The sequence below is a fragment of the Helobdella robusta genome, assembly GCF_000326865.2.
Source record: "Helobdella robusta unplaced genomic scaffold HELROscaffold_3, whole genome shotgun sequence".
Classification (NCBI taxonomy): domain Eukaryota; kingdom Metazoa; phylum Annelida; class Clitellata; order Rhynchobdellida; family Glossiphoniidae; genus Helobdella; species Helobdella robusta.
This window is the reverse complement of record NW_008704501.1, coordinates 3,348,515-3,369,599: the sequence shown is the minus strand read 5'-3', so window position 1 is coordinate 3,369,599 and position 21,085 is coordinate 3,348,515. Positions and strand designations below refer to the sequence as shown.

The following is a 21,085-nucleotide window of genomic DNA, read 5'->3' as shown; positions in this document are numbered from 1 at the left end:
ATTTACTCGAAGTTCTGCGACCAACCGACGTAATCTAACAATCGAACAAGATCGCGAGCAGCGACTGCTCCATCTCTCTCGAGAATTAGAAGTTAAAAAGAAGGTAGTTCAAGACTTGTCGAATAATCGAAAAAACGAACTACAAACATATTAACGCCAAACATTCGGTAGAATTTATAGAATATTGTAAAAATATATATATATATATATATATAATATAAATATATATATATATATATATATATACTTAATGTTTAACTGCTAAAAATCATAGCCTAACATTAAACCATATAAATATATACATTGTTATATATATATATTATTATTATTAGATAATTTGTATAGCACCCATTAAAAGGTTCTCACGCGCGCCTCCACGTATTTCGAACCTATTGCTAAAAAATGAATGTCTTCAACTGCCTTTTGAAATGAGAAAACGACAAATTGCGATCACGCAATGTTAGCGTGACCCTAATTTCAATGCTGTCATCGGCTGCACTAATAAATCACAATCATCTGATCTTAGACTAATCCACTGGCCAATAGTTGATTTGTACAGAAACCTATTAGACAAATATTGCTGTGCTAACCCATTCAAGCTTTAATACATTAAAACACATAATTGAAACCATATTCTTTTTTGAACAGACAGCCAATGCAAATCCCGAGGTACCGGGCTCATGTGATCAAACCATTGCCCACCAACAATGATTCTAGTAGCCCTATTCTGAACCGTTTGGAGCATAGCAATTTCACGCCATTGAGTTCCATTGAGTAAACCGCTACAATAGTCCAACCTTGGATGTATAAATGAATGGATGTTGTTTTGTTCAAAAACTCCTTTGCACGATTCAACGTACGCAATTGAAATGCACATGATCTAACCAAGTTTGGAACATGCATCTTCATAGTTCAAATTACATCAAATGTAAATCCCAACACCATCGCTGTTTTAACAAAATAAACATCAGTATTCCCTATTTTGATGAAGTTAACACCAATCCTAGACGTTTGTTGCCAGGTACCGATTGGTATGACCTGAGTTTTATCCTAATTCATTTTTATTCCATTTTGAGCCATCCACACATCAACCGCATTTAAACAGCTTCGTAATTTGTCATATATATATATATATATATATTAAACTTATACATATCAAATGTTTATTTCATTTGAAGCATTCGCATTAGGTTAACTCATTCTTTACCTGTTGTTTCTTATTATACGTTATCAGTTTATAAAGAAACTGGTGACAAATAAAATCGCTTGCAACCAACTGATTGTAAAGTTAACGAACTCTCTGACTTTATTCTAACAACTACTACAAAACAGTTGTCATCATATTTTCATGTACAGCCTCATGATATGATTAATGACCATTTATGCTTATTAACTTTTAAGAGTTTGGTTATTTTTCTGATAGCGATTGCGTCAGATTGAAATCTTTGTTTTCTATAAACGTTTTCAATGTTTACGAATCCACGGTAAATAGAAATCATAATATTTTATTTACATAAGCAGTATTCTTTACAATATTTCATTTAAACAACATATTTCATTTTGTGTAATATTTCGAAGAGCAAGTTTATAATGTGTGAAAGGTTATCTAATGTTTGGTACTTGTTAGATAAATGTTATTAATAATAATTCTGTATACTGAAATATTGAATAAATAATGTCATTATTGTTGACATTATTATTATTATTGTTGTTGTTGTTATTTAGGCTAGTTCAACGTGAATATTTCAATATTTGATAAACCGAGATTTCTCAAAAGTGATTTCTATGATTTTTAGCAGTTATTTTTTCAAAACAACGTTCTTTTCTTTCTTTCTCGTGCCTCAACCTTTCAGGACATTGGCGACCATCGACCTCCACAAAACCCGATCTTCTACACTTTGTAGCAGTTGAAATGTTGGGGTATTCAACAAGTGAAACAACACATTTTTGACATAAAATAAACTCTTACAATAATGCCACAAATTAGTTTGCAGCTAAATCACTTTTAATAAGCACAACACAACCTTTCATTGGAAAACTCACAATTAAAACCTTTCTGGGGTTCCTGCAAAATCTCACCTATTAACCAAAATACTGTTACAAGTTAAAATTGACCTGGAACGGAACCTGAAAAATTTATTTTCTATTTTAACGTAGCTCTGTCAAGAGCAGAAATGTTAACAAATTTCGCATTTTTTTGTTTATGGATTAAACTTTTGAACCATAAACGCAGAAACAATCTTTCATATGTACATTTAGTGTAATTATATTTATATGCATCGACTACACAAATCGTACGTGTTTTGTTTAGACAGCTCTATAAAAAACGCAAAGAAATAACTGGTTGCCAAATAAAATATTATACAACACACTTTATTAAAAGGTGTTTCAGAAATTTTAGAAACTTATTCTAAATAAATTACTGTACCAAACATTAGCAAAATAATTGGGGTCTTTGAAGGATCCACAACAGCAAAGAACGTTGACGAATAAAATTTTTAGTCAACACCTTCTTTGGCGTATATGCATATCCCAACAGAGATATTTCAGTTGTATCTTAGTTAGAAGATAAACGAAAGTTATTAGTTGCTCAAAATTTGTTATATTAATATCAATAAACTAGATAACGTTTTTTAAAGATTAAACATCTCAGAAAGACTTGAAACAGATAACTCGCTAGTACGAATCTCCGAGGTTAGAAAATGTTATTTGAACATTCCATTTATAACCACACACACACATATATATATATACACACACACCACACACACACACACACACACACACACACACACACACACACACACACATATATATATATATATATATATATATACGTGTATGTGTGTGTCGAAATTGACAAATACAGACAAAACTAAGTGAAATGCATATAAACCGGGGAGACATTTTGCGATTGCAAGGAAAGTTGAGACGGGAATCTGTCTGCATGGTCGAGAAAGACGATGCTTTAGATAACAATTCAATAGTTGTCAATGAATGCGTCCTCTATAACCTCAATGTGAAACCCTTACAGGAAATAAAGTAAGGAATGATCATTTATTTTTCTTATTTTCAAAGCATTATAAAGTCAAGCTGCTAAGTAAGCTTCGTTTATCGTATTGTTTAAAGTTTTCCTGATCAATGTCAATTTTTGATATTATTATTATTATAATTATTTTCATTCTTATATTATCATTATAATCAATCTAAAACTATAAACATGAATAAAATTCAAAGATATACCATAAAATTAATACATTTAATATTAAATGTATTAATTTTATTATACTATTTAGTATAATACACATAAATTAATAATACAATATAACGCAGCACACAAATTCGTTTCACTATTTTTTTATTTTCATTTGAAGGTGTACATGAATAACGAACAATGATAATGAGAATTAAATATCTTATTTACTTTAATTTTTCCCGCACAAATAAGAGTTTCAGTAATATATGACATCGAGCCAGGAGCGTTTATACATGTTCAGGCCTTTGATGATTGTACCAATGAACTCAACAATGAGTTTGTAGATATTTTTTAAATAATCGAACTTCATTTTAATAAATTGTTTGGATATTTGTGTTCGAATTGGCAGGGACCTACTCAACAAATTTTTGAAGCCTTATTTCGATCGTGCTTTTCGGCCACTCATGATTGGAAACGTGTTTGGAGTTAAAGATTCTGAAAATAGAAAAGTGGATTTCAAAGTGGTGGCCACATTTCCTTCGCCATATTGCATTGTCTTTCCTAAAACTATTATTAATTGCTTACCAACTTTAGCTAAAAAAAAGGTTTTTAGTTTAATTATTGTGCAGAACGTTTTTTTAAATTATTACAACGAACAGACCTGGTAAAAAAACGCGTGATGTTATTTAGCTGCAACGCTAAAACTAAGAGTCAGCATTTCACAAAAAATGCTCAGATGAAACCCATAGGCTCGTTTCATTTTGAAACGTACATAAAGAAGCAAGTGAACCGACACGTGTTCATTTCACGCTCTACCGAAATGAAATTTTTGTCGACGCAGTCTTTTATTATTTTTAAAATGAAAAACAGGATGAAAACTGCGATCCTATGAAAGTTGGTTACGAAGATATTGGAGGGTGCAGTCAAATTATTGGCGCCATCAGAGAAGTTGTTGAAATACCACTTCTTCATCCAGAGATCTACGATGCTTATGGAATAGAAGTATGTCTGACTATCTAAAATAAACATATTTAGGCAATTCTTTCCAAATATTATTTTATAAATTGAAAATGTACGAACGGAATATTTCAATCATCTCGTTTTTATTCATATTTTTTAATTGTTACTTTTAGTATATTCAGATGTTAAAAATAAGTTTATGAGTTAAAAGTCGCTAGCAATGTTTAAAATACTGACGCACCTGTTGTCTCTTCATAGCCACCAAAAGGCGTGTTGATGTATGGACCACCAGGCACTGGTAAAACTTTGATTGCCCGAGCAATAGCTCAAGAAACCAAAGCTAATTTTTTCTCAATTAATGGACCAGAGTTGTTAAGTTAGTTTTTTAAATAACAAAATGTTGTTACATAGTTTTGAATTTATCAAAATGTATTCTTAATATAAAACAGTTTAATTGTAAAATTTATATCAATTTATATCAAAATATCCATCCAGATAAGTTTGTTGGCCAATCAGAAAGTAACTTGAGAAAAATTTTCAGCGAAGCGAATCAAAAATCTCCATCTATTATTTTTATCGACGAGATTGACTCATTAGTCCCAAAACGTAGCCAAGTACCAAACAGACAAATCAATTTGTTAAATCTTTACTCAAAATTTTTGCTTTTAAATATCTAAACACGCATTTCATTTACTCAAAAAATTTTTTACACTTTCAGACTAAAGTTATTTGAAAAATATATTTTATATAATAAATAGGCCGTTGGAGATCTTGAAAAACGCATGGTTGCTCAATTGTTAACGTTGATGGATGGTGTTTCTCGCAGGAACAATGTCATCGTCATAGGTGCCACCAATCAACCAAATTCGATTGATCCAGCGCTCAGAAGATATGGTATGAATAATTTTAATGCATGTGTTTTCTACAAAAATTTTCGTATAAATTTTTCACGACTTTAAAATGTCTATAGGATGTAAAAATATTTTATACTAAGAAATTAATTGATGACAAATTGGTGTTACTTACAGGCAGATTTGACCGTGAAATACATGTACCGCTGCCAGACTGCGACGGTAGATTGGAGATTTTGAAGATTCACACGAAGAAAATGAACCTCCACGAAAATGTTGACTTGACAAAAGTGCTGATCAAGTTATTCGTGATTAAATTTCAGTTAAAATATAAAACTACTCGTCATAATAACCGATGTTGATTTGTGTCACTGATGTTTTCATACTTTCTTAAGTTATTTTTTGAATATTATTATATCGCTAGATTCAAAAATAAAGCCTAGACTACGAAACTTATGAAAAACATCAAGAGTTTTAGAACCAGGTGTGATAACAGAAGGAACAGTAATAGAGCGTTTAGATTTATTAAAACAAATTAATCCAAACTTAGAAGGATTAGGTTGAAGACAAATAGAGTCGATAATTGAAGAAAGACTTAGGGATAGATTATGAAGAACCTTATTGAGATTAGATGGAAGAAAACAAATATAAATCAGCATATAGTTGACTAGTGAAAGAAAAGTTATTAATAATACGAGGGAGTTCAGAGGTATAGGGTATAAATAGAAGAGGGCTAAGGATAGATCCTTGAGGTACTCCAAAAGTAAGAGTAGAGGAGTTAGAAGAAGCATTATTAAAAACAACAGATGAAAAACGATTACAGAGATAAGAAACCAAGATAAACAAGAATCAGTAATAATGTTCTAGCAGTCTCAATATTCTATTCACGTATTTTTTTCTTCATGAATAAACCTGTTAAAAAAATAGAATAGTGTGATCAACGGTATCAAAAGCAGAAGAAAAGTCAAGAACATGAATTACTTATGCAAGAAGCTTTGCATGTTTTTCTGAATTGTTTAACAAAAAACAAAAATATAAATGATACAAAATGCTTACCACTCTAAAAACATTTGTTCGTCAAGTTAGCGAAAGAAACACACGGATTCTCTGGAGCTGACTTGGCAGGCCTGTGCATGGAAGCGGCCACTTTGCAGATCAGGGATATTCTCAAAGATATAGATTGGAGTAAAGAGAGAATTGATGTCGATCAGTTCGAAAACATTCCAATCAGTCTCAAATTTTTTGAAGTATTATTAATAATTTTATCAATTTTTTTCAATCGGTTAAATTTAGTACAAAACTTTTAAGGCAAATTATTTTTAGCGGGAATTCTAATAAATTAATAGTTTAATAATTGAATTTAATATTTTCTTTTATATACTTATTTTCGATTTGTAAACCTTTTTATTAAATCCATTTACATTCAACCAATTAATTGGAAAAAACGTCAAAATTCATCAAATCAATTTGTTGCTGATTAAAAAATTTTTTCAAGAAAATTTTCAAATTTAAATTATTATTTTGCTTCGAGTTGCAAATCAACATAACTTTCCACAAGATTTTTTAATTGAAGTTGACAAATATTAAGTGTTTCGTAATATTTTTAATTTCTTAGTTTAAAATTTTTAAGAAACCCTCTTGACCTTTAATAGTTTTTATTTCATAATTATTCTCAATAGATGGCGAAACGTTTGATTACACCGACTGGTCTGAGGGAGCTGACAGTTGCAATACCGCATGTGTCATGGAACGAATGTGCTGGTCTCAATAATGTTAAAAATGGATTAATGGAGCTTATTCGCTTTCCTTCATTGTACCCAGAAATGTTTGAACGTCTGGACATTACTCCCGCCAAAGGAGTGTTGCTTTTCGGTCCACCTGGTTGTGGGAAGACCCTGATCGCGAAGGCACTTGCAAGTGAATGCGGAATCAATTTCATAGCAGTCAACGCATCACAACTGATGAGTATGTGGTTTGGAGAATCAGAATCCAACGTAAAAGAACTCTTTGCTAAGGTTCCATTTTATTTTTTTCTATACAATTATTTGTCTAATAAAAAATTGAATTGCTGCACTTAAGTATGACTTGTCCCGAAAACCTCGGCGCTAATGCTTGATGGCGTAACAGTAAAAGATACCCTGCCCTGCATGCAATGTGTGTGGTGTGTGGGTTTTGCACGTATTTGCATACGCTGTTTGAGTTGTTGGCACCTGTGAACGTTACAGAAGAGAGAAAGAAAGAGAGCAGAGAGAGAGAGAGAGAGAGAGAGAGAGAGAGAGAGAGAGAGAGAGAGAGAAGGCAGGAGAGAGAGAAAGAGAGAAAGAAAGTAAAACTTTTGACATTTCAGTTTACCCACAATCAATATCATCTGCTAGTTGGTGATTTCATGTATAAAAAAATAACACCTATGTGAGATCAATGTTGTTTTTGCTTCCAAGTATACCTTATAATGTGAAAAATTTTGAAAAGGCAATTTCAATCTAAAATTTCCTAGTAAATAATGAATATTAATCACAATCTCAGTTTAAAATTTCTTGTAAATAATGAATATTAATCACAATTTCAGTTTAAAAATTTCTGATAAATAATCAATATTATTGACAACTTCAGGCAAGAGCTTCGCGTCCGTGCATTTTATTCTTTGACGAAATTGATTCGATAGCAGCGTCGCGGTCGATGGAGCCGAACAGTGGAGCAGCAGGTAAACAAAAATAATTATATATAATTGCCAAAGTCTCTTTGTTCGTTCGTTGTTGTTTTATATTTGTAAAATTGTAATTCCTTCTTAATGTAATTCACAAAGTAGGACACGCTGCTGACAGAATCGTCAATCAAATATTAATTGAAATGGACGGAATTACTGATAGCAATGGTGTTTTCGTCATTGGTGCCACCAATCGGTTTGTACGAGTCTCAACGATAAGTTACGATTGCAAGTTGCATTAATCTGTGAATACATACCAAAAATGTAACTCAAATGTAATGAAACTGAACATTTCAGTCCAGACATAATTGATCCAGCAATATTAAGACCTGGCAGAATAGACAAACTGATTTACATTCCCTTGCCAGATCTTCAATCGCGATTGTGTATTTTTCAATCGAAACTCAGTAACTCGCCGATCGATAACGTAATGACCTTTTACAATTTAAATGATGCCGTCAAATTTCTACTATTTGGTATATATAAAAACGTTTTAATTTTACAGACAGTGAACTTAAAACACCTGGCTGAGAGCACACCTGGATTTAGTGGAGCGGATATTGGTGAACTGTGTAGGAAGGCGAAGCATTACGCGATGCGAGAATACATCGATTCAAATGTTAGTACTTTCAAACAAACAAATATAAATACTTTCAAATATTTCAAACAATTAAATCATGTCTCTATTTTCATGACTTGAATGAGTATTATTATAACTATTATTTTCAAAAAAATTTTAATGTGTTATCGCTCGTTATAAAGAATTTCAACAATATGATGATAAGTGGCCATCACTTTGAAGAGGCTCTCCGAAATTCCTCCAGATCAGTGAGCGAGGCTGAAGCAAACATTTTTGATGCTTATGATGCGTCTGTCAAAGAAGGCAGAAGATTCAACAAATTTTTTAACCAAAACAAGTATACACATTTTTATAAATTTAATAAGTTTATTTTATTAAATTTATTTTTTTAAAGCTTTATAAATTATTTCTTACACTATTTCAATTTTTAATTTGCCAATAAGATTTTCAGAGAGTTCGAATACTCCGGATTATAATTTGTACAGCTGACAGCCATATCTAAATACTTTCGAATTTTCTGATTGAAACATTTTATTTTTTTCACCTAATCAAACATAAACATTAAAACTTTATTTGAATAACTGCTGAATAAAACCGTTTTTATATTTTTATCAATTATTTAAAATCGTAGTCATAAGTGCATAAACGATTGCAGCTTAAATTGCTGATATACGATTCTAGTTTACTGATAGCCAAGAAGTTTCATTTTACTCGGGTACCTGGTGCGATGAGGCAAACACTTTTCCCTGTCGATAAAAATTGAATATTCGACAACCAGCTTGTTCTTCTCCAGAAGTGTTCTTTCATCCAGCATATCCTTCAATGCACTTTCAGATTCATTAGTTTTCTGAATCAAAGCGTCCAAAGATCTTGCCAATTCGTTTACTTCACTAACCAAACTATTGAGGTTTTATTTGATAACTAAAATAACTTGATTAGCAAACATCTTCAAATTTATTTATACTTATATAGCAACAACAAACTTTTTTATGAGTGCTTTGCTGAATAAAACTCATCAAGATATTTTAATATATATATGTTTTAAAAAACTGAATAGTAAAATATTGACCTGTATTGGGCAGGATCTCTTGTTAACTCAACGTTTGGTCTGTTCTCTCGATTTCTAAGTCTGGTTTGAGCGACTTTCATCAATTCTTCATAATTTTTTATGCTTCTTTTGATTGTTTCAATGTTTAGTTCACAATTGTAGACCATTTTATTTACCTAATATAACAATTCAAAATAATATTTAAACCTACTTTACAAAATGATTTGGCAGAAAAGCGCAAATCAAATGAAACCGAAAGAGCAAAGAAAAACTAATAAATTAATTAAATTATAAACGATTGGAAAATTTTGTTTATGTTAAACTAAATTTTTTCAAATCTATAAAATTGTTTCTTGCTGAAAGTTTCATTAAACTACATAGATACTTTAGTCAGGTCTTCGTTTAATTTCCACAATGTTTCACTTAATACTTTGATGCGATTATTAAACAAGAAGTTAACATCATCGGCTTGTTTCCTGATGTCATTAGCGGTCGTATCAAGTAAGTTATCAATCAGGCATCTCAACTGTATGGAAGACATGCGCTCCTGTTCTGCCTTAGCTAGGTTGTCGTGTGTGAATTGAGCCCAAGACTCTGGTGTCGATTGACTGGTTCCAAATTGATAGTTGGTTTATTTCCATGTTTTTATTAGATTATTTCACACAAAAAATAGAAAATTAAAAAAAATATTCACACATTTCCTGAAATTTCGCGGCGGCTGGATAAAACTGTTTACACCGAGAATCCTCTTTCAGTGATGCATTGAAACAGTCATTGTCGTGCGCTTCCTTCTTGTCGCTCCAATCCATTTCCATTTCGTGTTTGCAGTTTTTGTTGCGTCTTTGTGAGTTTATTCGATTTTTTTATATTTTTTTACTACTGTGACAAATTTAAAACAAACTAACTTAATCTGCTCTTCACATTGTTTCAAAGTTCGTTTCAATAGCTCCATCGCGCTATTCGTTATTTCCAGCTCCTATAAACATTAAAACGTATATAAAATTGCAATTTTTAATAAGCAACACTAAAATCAAAGTTTTAAAATAAAAAATTAAATTGAAGCTACTTTCAGAAGACCAAGTTCAACGTTATCTTGCACTTTATCCACTCCATCCCTATGCTCTCTGGCATTCAAATTATCTGACACTATCATGTTTATAATTTCATGAGCTAATTGAGCTTTTTCTAATCTAGTTTTAAATTCATTTAACTGAATAATTTCTAGAGCGGTCTCCTTAATTTCTTCACATAGTTGATTTTTCCACAAGGTTATGTCACCAACCCGATCTTTTAGATGTCTTGTGGAGTTGAACTGAATTTGTCGAGCGTTTCTTTCGATTTTAGAAATTATTTCGCGCGAAACTTTGTTAACGTTTTCGGCATTATTCAAATCGGAAAGTATTTGACGAAATCTAGCATACATGACCTCGCTCGACTCAGCCGGATTGTATTTTTGAGTTCTGAAACCAACAGTTGATACGCCCATGTCATTTCCGGAATTGCATGCATAAAAATCATGAAGATTGTATCGGTCGCAACTTGCATTTCGCGCCAATTTTTTTATTTCCTCTTCCGCCATTTGATAAAAAAATTTTGTTCAAAATGTATGAGTATTTACAATCATTTAAAGAACAACGATTGAATTTGAATGTATAAACGTCACCAAAAGATTAAACATACCGTCTCTAGAATAAATAAAATAAATATAAAAAAAGATCGCCACTGATAAAGGTTTCATGCATATTTATCATGTTCGTTGGCACTCTAACAATACAAACAAAATAATTAAAATATATATTTATAATAGTTTAAATGAAGGTAGCGATTTGGATTTCATGTCATGTAAGCAGATGTGACTAATTCGCAATGTAAAAACGGTTATAACTGAAGTAAATAAGTTTTAAATTTTAAATTCTGACGACTTAGATGAACAGGTAATATTTCCAAAGTACGGACCCAACAATGGAATTATCTCTTGAACCGATCCTCGACTTAACATAAGGAACTGGCAACAAACTAGCTAGACTAGATTCATCAGATTTAAGAGATCAGTCTTTTAAACCAACTAGGTATCTTGGTCCGATTCCATTCAGACACTTTTGTAGATGACGCATATTTATAAACAATTCTTTTTTTTACCGTAAGCCAGTGTAGCCCTAATCTTTGTAGAATTGGTGTGATGTGATCATATTTTAAACAATCTACTACTAATTTGGAGCTTCGAAATGCATTTCCTAGACACCCCAAACAAAAGGCTCTAACAGTAGACAATCTTTGCATGAATTCATCAAACATTTGATAGCATTTTCAATAACATTTTACGTGCCAACCGTAATCTTCTTAACTGAGACGCACATGATCCAGCCAGCCATTTGACTTGACCGAACATCGAGAGTGTTTTGTCAAATCTGAATCCTAAATTTCTAGCAGATTTGCAAAAATCAATGTCTATTTTATAAATTTTATGCTGAAGTTATTAATTTTTTTTAATTGTTGCCAGGTTATTACCGGTAATAACTTAGTTTAACATTGATTCAATCGAAGTGAATTATCTGCCATCCAATCGCGATAATACCAAGCAAACAAAGGGCATGACGATTTCACATTGAATCAAATTCATTGGGTACACATGATACGATGATCTGAGTTTCATCAGCAGAATAATGACCGGCAAAATCTTATTTTTTATAAATATCGGAAGTATCTGCTATGAACATTTGGAACATATTTGGGCCCAGAACAGAGCCTTAAGGTACACCGAAAGAAACAGTATTAACACCGGGTATGGGTTAGGCAGGTGGTCTGAATAGAAAACTTACTCAGAGTCGGAGTAGGAAAATTGTTAGTCAAGGAGTCGAAGTCAGACTCATTTGTTTTATATATGTGGACTCCGACACCCTGGAGTAATGTAATTTCTTTGTTTAATATAATAATATGTGTAATTTATTAAATATGATAACATGTATGATCTACGTATATTCTTTATATTTATTTATTCTAAGTATATGATCTATATTATATATATATATATGATGGCATTTATATTATTTTTATATACATACATAGTATAAAATTTTCAGATTTATTTTCAAAAAAAGATTTGAGATTTAAATTCATTTTTCTACCTGCTATTAAAAACTAGGATCCTTGTTTTTAAATTAGAAGTGGTTATTTTCTATAAATTATAAATAAAGATCGATAATATAATATTTACTACAATAATAACTAATAATTTAGAAATCTCAGATCTGACCGGAATTATTAATAAGATCCATAACTTTCTTAAATTAAAATTTTATTTCAAATTTTTTAAAATTTAAATATTTTTTAAATTTAAAATTTTAGATTTCAAGAAGAAAAGAATAATAATAATAAGAAGAAGATAAGAAGAGTTAGAGTCAAGTTAAGCTGAAGACTACAAGACAGCAGGTTGTGCAACTTTTTATTTTAAATTTTTAAATAGTAATATAATAAATATAAAATATATTATATTATCTAATCTATTGTGTAATGTAATGTTGGTTGTCAGGCATTAACAAATAAAATTTTATTTAAATCTGTTATTTATATTAGTATTAATAATAATAATAAAAAATGAAACAGTTAATGTGCGGTGTGACTGAGTTATATGTAATCACAGAGTAAAAATGATATATTATGATTGTGTCTTTTTATTACAAATACATATAAAATATATATTATATAACATATAAAATAGAAATAGACTGTATGTTCCAATATAATTCAAATAAAATATGAGATATGTTTGTTGTTATTTAATTTAGAATCTAAGTTTAATAACAAACAAATCTTAATCATAAATCTAAATTTTAGATATAATTTAATCAATGTGCCATTATCTTTACCTTGTAGAAGGACATTAATGTCATCAGCAAATGGCATAAATTGTGGAACTATTGGAGAATTTAAAAGATCATTTAATAAAATATTGAAGAGGAGAGTACCAAGAATGGAACCTTTAAAAACAATTTGTATATAGGTTGCATATCTGAGTAGACATTAATAATAAAAACATATTTTTTTAATTAGAGAAAAAATTTCCAAACAAATCTGGACCAATCAATCCTGGTCATAATTACAATTAGTGTTTGAGTTTTATTTTATTGAGTTTAATAAGATGCTACAGAAAGTGAAGAGCTTTAGAAAAGTCAATGAGCATTGCTCAGTGATGAATTTGTTTTTATCATTTTCTGCAACTTGGAGAACAAGATGAAGAGCAGCAAGTTTAACAGAAGAACCTGATCTAAAGTCATAGTGATATTGAGTCATGAGGTTGTGGTTGCTTAAGAATCAGTCAAATCAAAAAGTGTTTATCAACAAAAAAAACTTGTTTGAAAACTTCTACTAGTGATCATCTTAAATTATTTTGCTGACCTCAATTCTCTTCCATAATTGCATAAAAGAATTTGTTTAATCTGGTGTTAACAAATACAAACAAATAATTACATACAAATAATTAGGTTGGAATGGAATGTAAGGGATCTCTAATTGTTGAAGTTCTTTAAAAACAGAATCACTCAGCAGAGGCAAAATAATACAGCACATACAATTTACATACAGCATATATTACATAACTTACTGGTCATAAGATAACTTATTTTACATTTTTCCCATTACCACCATATCAAATTATTTTCAATTTTTCAGAGAAAACATTCCATATTATTGATTGTTAAACATTCTATTAACTGATAACTTTACTACGCATGTTTTTATCATCTCAAAATTATTATTTAGATATTTAATTCAATATTATTTTTTTTTAAATTTAATTTATTTTTTCCAGCCAATTCATCTTGCACCAATTTATTTTATTTTGTCATTGCTTTTCAAGAATGAGCTTCAGAAGGGCAATAAAAAAGTTTGTCATCATCACCTCAGCCGTTGCTGGTGGCACGGCATTCAGTTTTTGGTACATTTCCAGATCACCTGCTAACTTGTATAAATCAGTAAGCAATGTATTCTAAAATTTTATTTTAAAGTCAAATCTACCGTTTCAAAATGTGTAAAAAATTTTATAATTTATGGGAGGAACAGTTTAAATTGGTCTCTAAATTATATTGATTTTTACTTGGCAGTAGTATTTGTCAGCTGATAGATAGTAAAACAACAGTGGTCATTACTTTTCTGAAAACATTTTGTAGCTACTGATGAGACTTAGTTAACATTTAAGATTTGTTTTGTCCAATAACTTAAACCAAAATTACCAAATGACCAGAGCAGTTAATAAATGGTATTGACCTGTTTTGAATGCTGTTTACTATGCCAGCTTTATTTGTTATGCTAATTATAGGTGTAGCGAGTTTAAATTATACATATAAGTTTTAAATTGATAATTTAATGGATTCCACAAAATACCTTTTATATTATTTGCTTTTAAAATATAAATAAAAATCAAAGGAAGAATTGTTGCATGCTACTGACTCCTACTTGAAAATTTCTCAAGGCCCTTTGTTAACCAGAGGAGAACAACTGAAAGATCTTCAGAAAAATGAATATGATATTCTCATCATTGGAGGGGGTGCCACTGGTTGTGGCATTGCTCTCGATGCAACCACACGCGGTCAGTTCACCATCCTCTTCATCATTTATCTAATTAATTTTAATTGCTTTTTTAATTCTTTATTAAAAACGTTTGATATAAATGTGATTGTTTTACGCGCACACACACACATACACACACACACAAATAAAATAAAATTGTTATTAAAAGGCTTGAAAACAGCTTTGGTTGAGAAATTTGATTTTTCCTCTGGAACAAGCAGCAGAAGTACAAAGTTGATACACGGAGGGGTGCGGTACCTGCAGAAGGCCATCATGAACCTTGATGTTGAGCAGTACAGAATGGTGAAGGAGGCACTGACAGAAAGAGGAAACTTGCTGAATATTGCTCCTCATTTGGCCCAACCTCTCCCTATCATGCTTCCAGTTTACAAGTAATTTTTCATTACATATAATAGCATTATATTTTATAATGATTATTCGACATTATGCGTTGCACTTAGTCGGCGTTATGTTTTGCTACAAATGTCTTCATCAATGTACCTATATGGTTTTTATATGTGCCAGTCTGTGTTGAAATTGATTATTATTTTATTATATTTGAATATATGTTTCAGCTAGCAGATGTTTAAATTTAAATGAATAGAGAGCTGAGTTATGATTAAAGTAACGATTTACAATTGTATTCGTTATGCTATTTTAATAAATTTTGTTGAATATAATAAAGATGATGATGAAACTAATAGCATTAATGAATAAAACAGATGTACACATAACAAAATGGCATTTAATGATTTAACTTACGTTTAAGCCCATTATTTATTTATATTTATATTTATTTATTTAAAAGACTTTAATTATTTTATTATAATTTTTATCACACTGGGATCTTTTTTATGGAATATTTGAATATCAGGATGGATGCAACTTTATTTCTTGTGAAAGTCCATTTTGTTACATTCATCTTCTTACATATTTATATCAAACCTACAAATTTTTTTATCTGCATTGACAACTAATAGAACGAGTGATTAGAAGCATATGTATTTTTGAGATACTTCCTTGTAACCGCACCTGATTTTTACTTATATGATATTTAATTCATCGAAATTTGTTTGTATATAGATGGTGGCAGCTGCCCTACTACTATGCAGGCATCAAAATGTACGATCTGGTGGCAGGCCAAAAACTGCTCAAGAGTAGCTACATACTTTCAAAGTCGAAGGCCTTGGAATTGTTTCCAATGTTGAAAAGCAATCAGTTGAAAGGAGCCATTGTTTATTATGATGGTTGTTCTTCTAATATTTATTTGTTTTTCAGTATTTCTTACATTTAACTAATTTACTGATAAGTAATTTGATGCGTTCTTCAATTCTAAGTGACGGTACAGTTTTGTTGTAGCTTTTGTAATTGATGTTTTATCATTTTTGTTGAGCTACATGAATGACTTAATTTTGCATTGGACCTACCTGACTGCAGGACAGCACGATGATGCACGCATGTGTTTGGCTCTGGCGCTGACAGCAGCACGATATGGAGCCAACGTCGCCAATCACACTGAGGTCATTAAACTTGTTAAAAGGAAGCAAGGGGATAAGGAAGTGATGGCCGGCGCTATCGTCAAAGACAACATAACAGGTCTTTAAGTGGTTTACTATTTTGTTGTGTCTGTTTTTTACGATCAAATTATTTATTATTAAGTTGAAATTACATTTTAATTCTTGAATACTTACCATTATTTTCTATGTAATTATTTTTTATGTTATTTTGGAGATTAGATTCTACATAAGTCCACCCATGTTTTTTTCTATCAGTTTTCTTGTAGCACTTATCATTGATGTTATTTTCTTGAACTTATTCTACACCATACTTTTTCTGGCTTTTCCCGACCCATCAGATTGTCCACATACTGAAGATCACAGAGATGTCTAATTCTTTCCTTTCCATGTACCATATTCTTGCCTGTTGCTGTAAATATAACGCTTTATAATATTAGCTGATTAAATTTTTCAAATAAATTTATTTTTACAAATTTATTTACATTTGGTTTTTCTATTACTTAAATAATTTTATGTCCAAAACGAAACAAGTGACATTTTTAGCACATCAAAATATTCATTTGTTGTTTAAATTTAGTTATGCAATGTAATAGGAAATATAATATATAACTTGATTGGGCAGTTGAGACGACAAAAGCTATTAAAATTAATGTACTGCAGGGAAACAGTTTGAAATAAAAGCGAAATGTGTAGTGAACGCCACGGGTCCATATACTGATTTCATCAGGCAGCTGGATGACAAGCAGGCTTCAAAAATATGCCAACCGAGTTCTGGTGTGCACATCATTCTACCAGATTACTATAGGTTTATGCATTTTTCAGACAATCAATCTTTGATTACATTTTTTAAATATTTATGAATCTGTTTCTAATTTTTCAGTTTTGGAGTAATTGAGTGAGGATAGTTGATAAATAACGTGGTCAAAATAATTATGTTATGTTAATTTACCACAAACTTTTTTTTTCTTCCACAATGCCATTTAGTCCGTCGAACATGGGTCTCCTGGATCCAGCCACATCGGACGGAAGAGTTATTTTCTTCCTACCCTGGCTCAACTCTACAATGGCGGGCATGTTATATGATGTTTTTAATTTTCATTTTACTTCTTTTACATTTGATAAATTTGTGGATGTTATCAAAATTTTTAAGTTGTACATATTATCACCATATAAGCAGCTTAAGAAACGTCTGCAATATTGGATCAGATTTAACAAATTTATATTTGCACATTCTTAGGGCTAATTTATTTATTGCATTATTTTCCTGCAATGTTGATGTTTCTGTTCTTTCGTTATGGACATTGAAACTCTGAAACGAAGGCACAACTGACATTCCATGTGAGGTGACTGACCACCCATCTCCAACAGAGGCTGAGGTTCAGTTCATACTTCATGAAATCAAAAATTATTTGAACCCCGACATCAATGGTATGGTTTCAATTGTTTTTTTTGTGTTTGTTAATATTTATATCTTCTTCTTTGTGGAGTCATTCATGTTTTTTTAACGTTCTTATTTGTTTAATGTTTTTACGCTTGTTGTGCATTTGAACTAGTTATAGTTTATTATTGTCTCATTGTTTGAGTTAATTTAATGATGTTAATGAAACAATAATTTTTTTCTAAATTTGAAGTTCGCAGAGGTGACGTTCTGTCGGCCTGGAGTGGCATACGACCCCTGGTTCTTGATCCAAATGCTAAAAACACCCAATCCGTCGCTAGGAACCACATCATTGACGTCAGTGACACAAACCTCGTTACAATAGCTGGTCAGCTTTCTGTTACTCTCAAACGTTTATGAGTTGTTGGCGTTTTCATTTTATGGCCAATGCTGCTGACCTGTGTTATATAATCTTTTCAATTGTTTATAAATTGTGTTTCTATATCATATTTCATCATCACTGACTATCAATTACAAAAATATTTTCAAATAAATGATGTCTTAGACTTCAGTTATATTGATTCAAACATCTTTTCAACATTTATTGTACATGACATGATTAATTTGGCCCTAAACTTCTTAGGAGGTAAATGGACAACGTACAGACACATGGCAGAAGAGACAGTCAACAAGTGTGTGGAAGTGTGTCAGCTGACGACACAAAATGGCTGTTTGACGAAGGGTTTGTTACTGGATGGAGCCCACAAGTGGACCCCCACTCTCTTCATCAGACTCATTCAAGATTATGGGCTGGATAACGATGTTTGTATCTGCTATTTGCTTGAAGCCTCATGTCGTTGTAGATTATTATTATTAGTCGAAGCAGATGAAATTAATTCTAATGAAATATTGCATAATGAACTTGGATAATAATTATATTTTTAATAAATAGAACAGTATCCAGAAAATTCTAGTTAAGAAAATTGAAAAGACAAATTTTAAATTGTTTAATGCCAACAGTTCAGTAGAATTCTGACGGTACTAAATATATTTGTCAAAAGTACTCCCTTTGTCAAAAGTACTTGAAAAATTAGTTGCCAACAAAATGAAATCATATATAGATAAATATAAATTATTGTCTAATAACCAATATGGATTTAGACCAAAGCACTCAACGAAGTTAGCCATTTTAGAACTATCTCATAGAATTATTAATAACTTAAATGATAAACATCCTACATTTGGGATTTTTATAGACCTCACGAAAGCTTTTGATATTATTGATCACAATTTACTTTTACACAAACTCGGTATATATTATATATATATATATATATATATATATATATATATATATATATATATATATATTTGTAATTTAAAATTTTTTTATAATCTTTAGGTGGCGCAACACCTTGCAAGAACGTATGGAGATCATTCATTTTCTGTGGCTAAGTTGGCGCAACCTACAGGTAAGAGGTGGCCGGTGGTTGGCAGAAGACTTCACCAAGACTATCCCTACATAGAAGCTGAGGTCGTGTTCGTTTATTCATTTTCAATTCTTTTTTTTGTTGTATAATTTTTATGACGGGACCACAAATTTTAGTAATATTTAAGGTTTGATGATTGGAGGTAACACTGACCTTAATCTAAAATAACTACAGTCTTCACTTTCTTAATGAGTGATTCACGAACAATTTTGTTTTGACTGGCTGCATCATAATTTTGTAAAATTTGTTGCTCATAAATATAATCAGGTGAAGTATGCTGTGAAAGAATATGCAGAGAGGGCTCTGGATGTGATTGCAAGGAGAACGAGACTTTCATTTCTTAATGTCCAGGCGGCCGAAGAAGTCCTACCACGCGTTGTTGAAATTATGTCCGTGGAACTCAACTGGTCCAAACAAAGACAAGAGGTTGTAGCACGATCGCTTCCTTATTTAAATGCCGTCTTTCACAAATTTAATTAGTATATTGAAACAAATCTTTTATTTAATTCTCTTTTACACAATTCAATAAAAGGAAGAATTAAAAAGAGCAAAAGATTTCTTATCGAAAGAAATGGGTCTAAATTTAAAGACTGAATTGGAAAAAGCCCAACTTCAGTTTACAACTGAAGAAGTGAGTTTTTACACAAATAAGTTCAAAGTTTTGGATGCTGATAACAAAGGGTACATTACCGTAAATGATCTCAGAAACCATTTTAAGGTTGGCGCGTTTCCTTCATTTTAAAGCTGTTTGTTGCCATGAACTGCATTTAAGAAAAGCATTCTGTTAGCAGAAGGAAAGTAAAGATGACGCTAAGAAAATTCATAAACTGCTGGATGAGGCAGAATTGAAGAAGAATGCACAAATCGATAAATATGAATTTTTGCAGGTTTTGTATTGTTTTTTCATCCAAATTATATTTGCTTCTTCCAAACAATTTCTAAGATTTTTTTGACCGACAGAACTTAAATATCGTTTTAAGAGTTAAAAGTTGATTTTTTTTCTACTTAATTTCTCTATTCATGTATCAAGTTTCGTTCGTTGCACTCTCACCGCACTTTCAAAAATCTCTGGTCCTGCGTTTTATACAGTTTTTTGTAGTTTTCTGTTCATTTCATCATCTAGTCAAGTAACTTCAATCTAATAAGATTTTTTCTAAATTTAATTCAAATTACTGATTGATATAATATGGTGACTTGTAACTGTTGTGGATTCGTTGATGATATTGGAACTTGTGATTGTAAAATTTGAATCCAGTTGATGAGCATCATGAGGCATGGATCGATAGCAGCTAAGAAGCGAGAAAGTGATGATGACAAGGTGCTCAAACCGATCAGCATTGCTCGAAGTGGTGGAGGAGTATAACCATTTAACATTTAATTCTTGTTATTTAAGGAAATTTCTTATTAGCCAGATAATTAGTTTATTTATTTATTAAGTTTATTAAACTCGCCTAAATTAACTATTTGTACATATAATTTGTCTTTACAAGTTATGTTTCAACTCAAAATTATGAATATTTTAACAAAAAAAAACAATAACTTTAGTACTCAAATAATTTCACATTAAGCACTGAAGTATAAAACAGTGTTTAAGTTAAAAATAATATAACGACTCGCTATTTTTATGACTATTATTATACATAAGCTGGACATATTTAGTCATGCTCGGCAGTGCATATAATACTTCGGGGATGAAGCAATGGGTCTTGTTAAACCTCATAAATTAAAAGAATGGAAGTACACCCAACGCTAGTGATTAGGTACAAACGGATCCATGATTTCAAATAAATTCAAGT

The 21,085-nt window shown here is 31.0% G+C and overlaps 4 protein-coding genes across 4 annotated transcripts; 3 read left to right on the top strand and 1 right to left on the bottom strand.

Annotated features, from left to right (window-relative positions):
- Nucleotides 1-2,637: 2,637 nt before the first annotated feature.
- HELRODRAFT_65100 (hypothetical protein) lies at nt 2,638-8,683 on the top strand (the record flags this gene model as incomplete). Its single annotated transcript, XM_009021261.1, has 16 exons — nt 2,638-2,694; nt 2,870-3,042; nt 3,449-3,532; nt 3,606-3,801; nt 4,067-4,198; nt 4,415-4,532; nt 4,652-4,770; nt 4,915-5,050; nt 5,185-5,297; nt 6,090-6,254; nt 6,687-7,022; nt 7,618-7,708; nt 7,814-7,907; nt 8,009-8,138; nt 8,217-8,390; nt 8,474-8,683. Coding segments are annotated over 16 exons (2,328 nt in total), but the record flags the coding sequence as incomplete, so codon positions are not given.
- A 290-nt stretch (nt 8,684-8,973) lies between these two features.
- Nucleotides 8,974-10,825, bottom strand: HELRODRAFT_65637 (hypothetical protein; the record flags this gene model as incomplete). The annotated part of the gene is made up of 6 exons (XM_009021260.1): nt 8,974-9,190; nt 9,361-9,515; nt 9,725-9,947; nt 10,036-10,179; nt 10,245-10,315; nt 10,406-10,825. The coding sequence occupies 6 exons, from the start codon at nt 10,823-10,825 to the stop codon at nt 8,974-8,976; spliced, it is 1,230 nt and encodes a 409-aa protein (XP_009019508.1).
- Nucleotides 10,826-14,195: 3,370 nt separating this feature from the next.
- On the top strand, nt 14,196-15,300 carry HELRODRAFT_161331 (hypothetical protein; the record flags this gene model as incomplete). The annotated part of the gene is made up of 3 exons (XM_009021259.1): nt 14,196-14,309; nt 14,761-14,923; nt 15,074-15,300. 3 exons carry the CDS (start codon nt 14,196-14,198, stop codon nt 15,298-15,300), a joined length of 504 nt encoding a protein of 167 aa, XP_009019507.1.
- Nucleotides 15,301-16,024: 724 nt separating this feature from the next.
- On the top strand, nt 16,025-20,652 carry HELRODRAFT_161330 (hypothetical protein; the record flags this gene model as incomplete). The annotated part of the gene is made up of 11 exons (XM_009021258.1): nt 16,025-16,151; nt 16,342-16,500; nt 17,082-17,195; nt 17,406-17,495; nt 17,742-17,849; nt 18,053-18,187; nt 18,443-18,621; nt 19,202-19,333; nt 19,557-19,715; nt 19,822-20,007; nt 20,545-20,652. The coding sequence occupies 11 exons, from the start codon at nt 16,025-16,027 to the stop codon at nt 20,650-20,652; spliced, it is 1,497 nt and encodes a 498-aa protein (XP_009019506.1).
- Nucleotides 20,653-21,085: the final 433 nt, after the last annotated feature.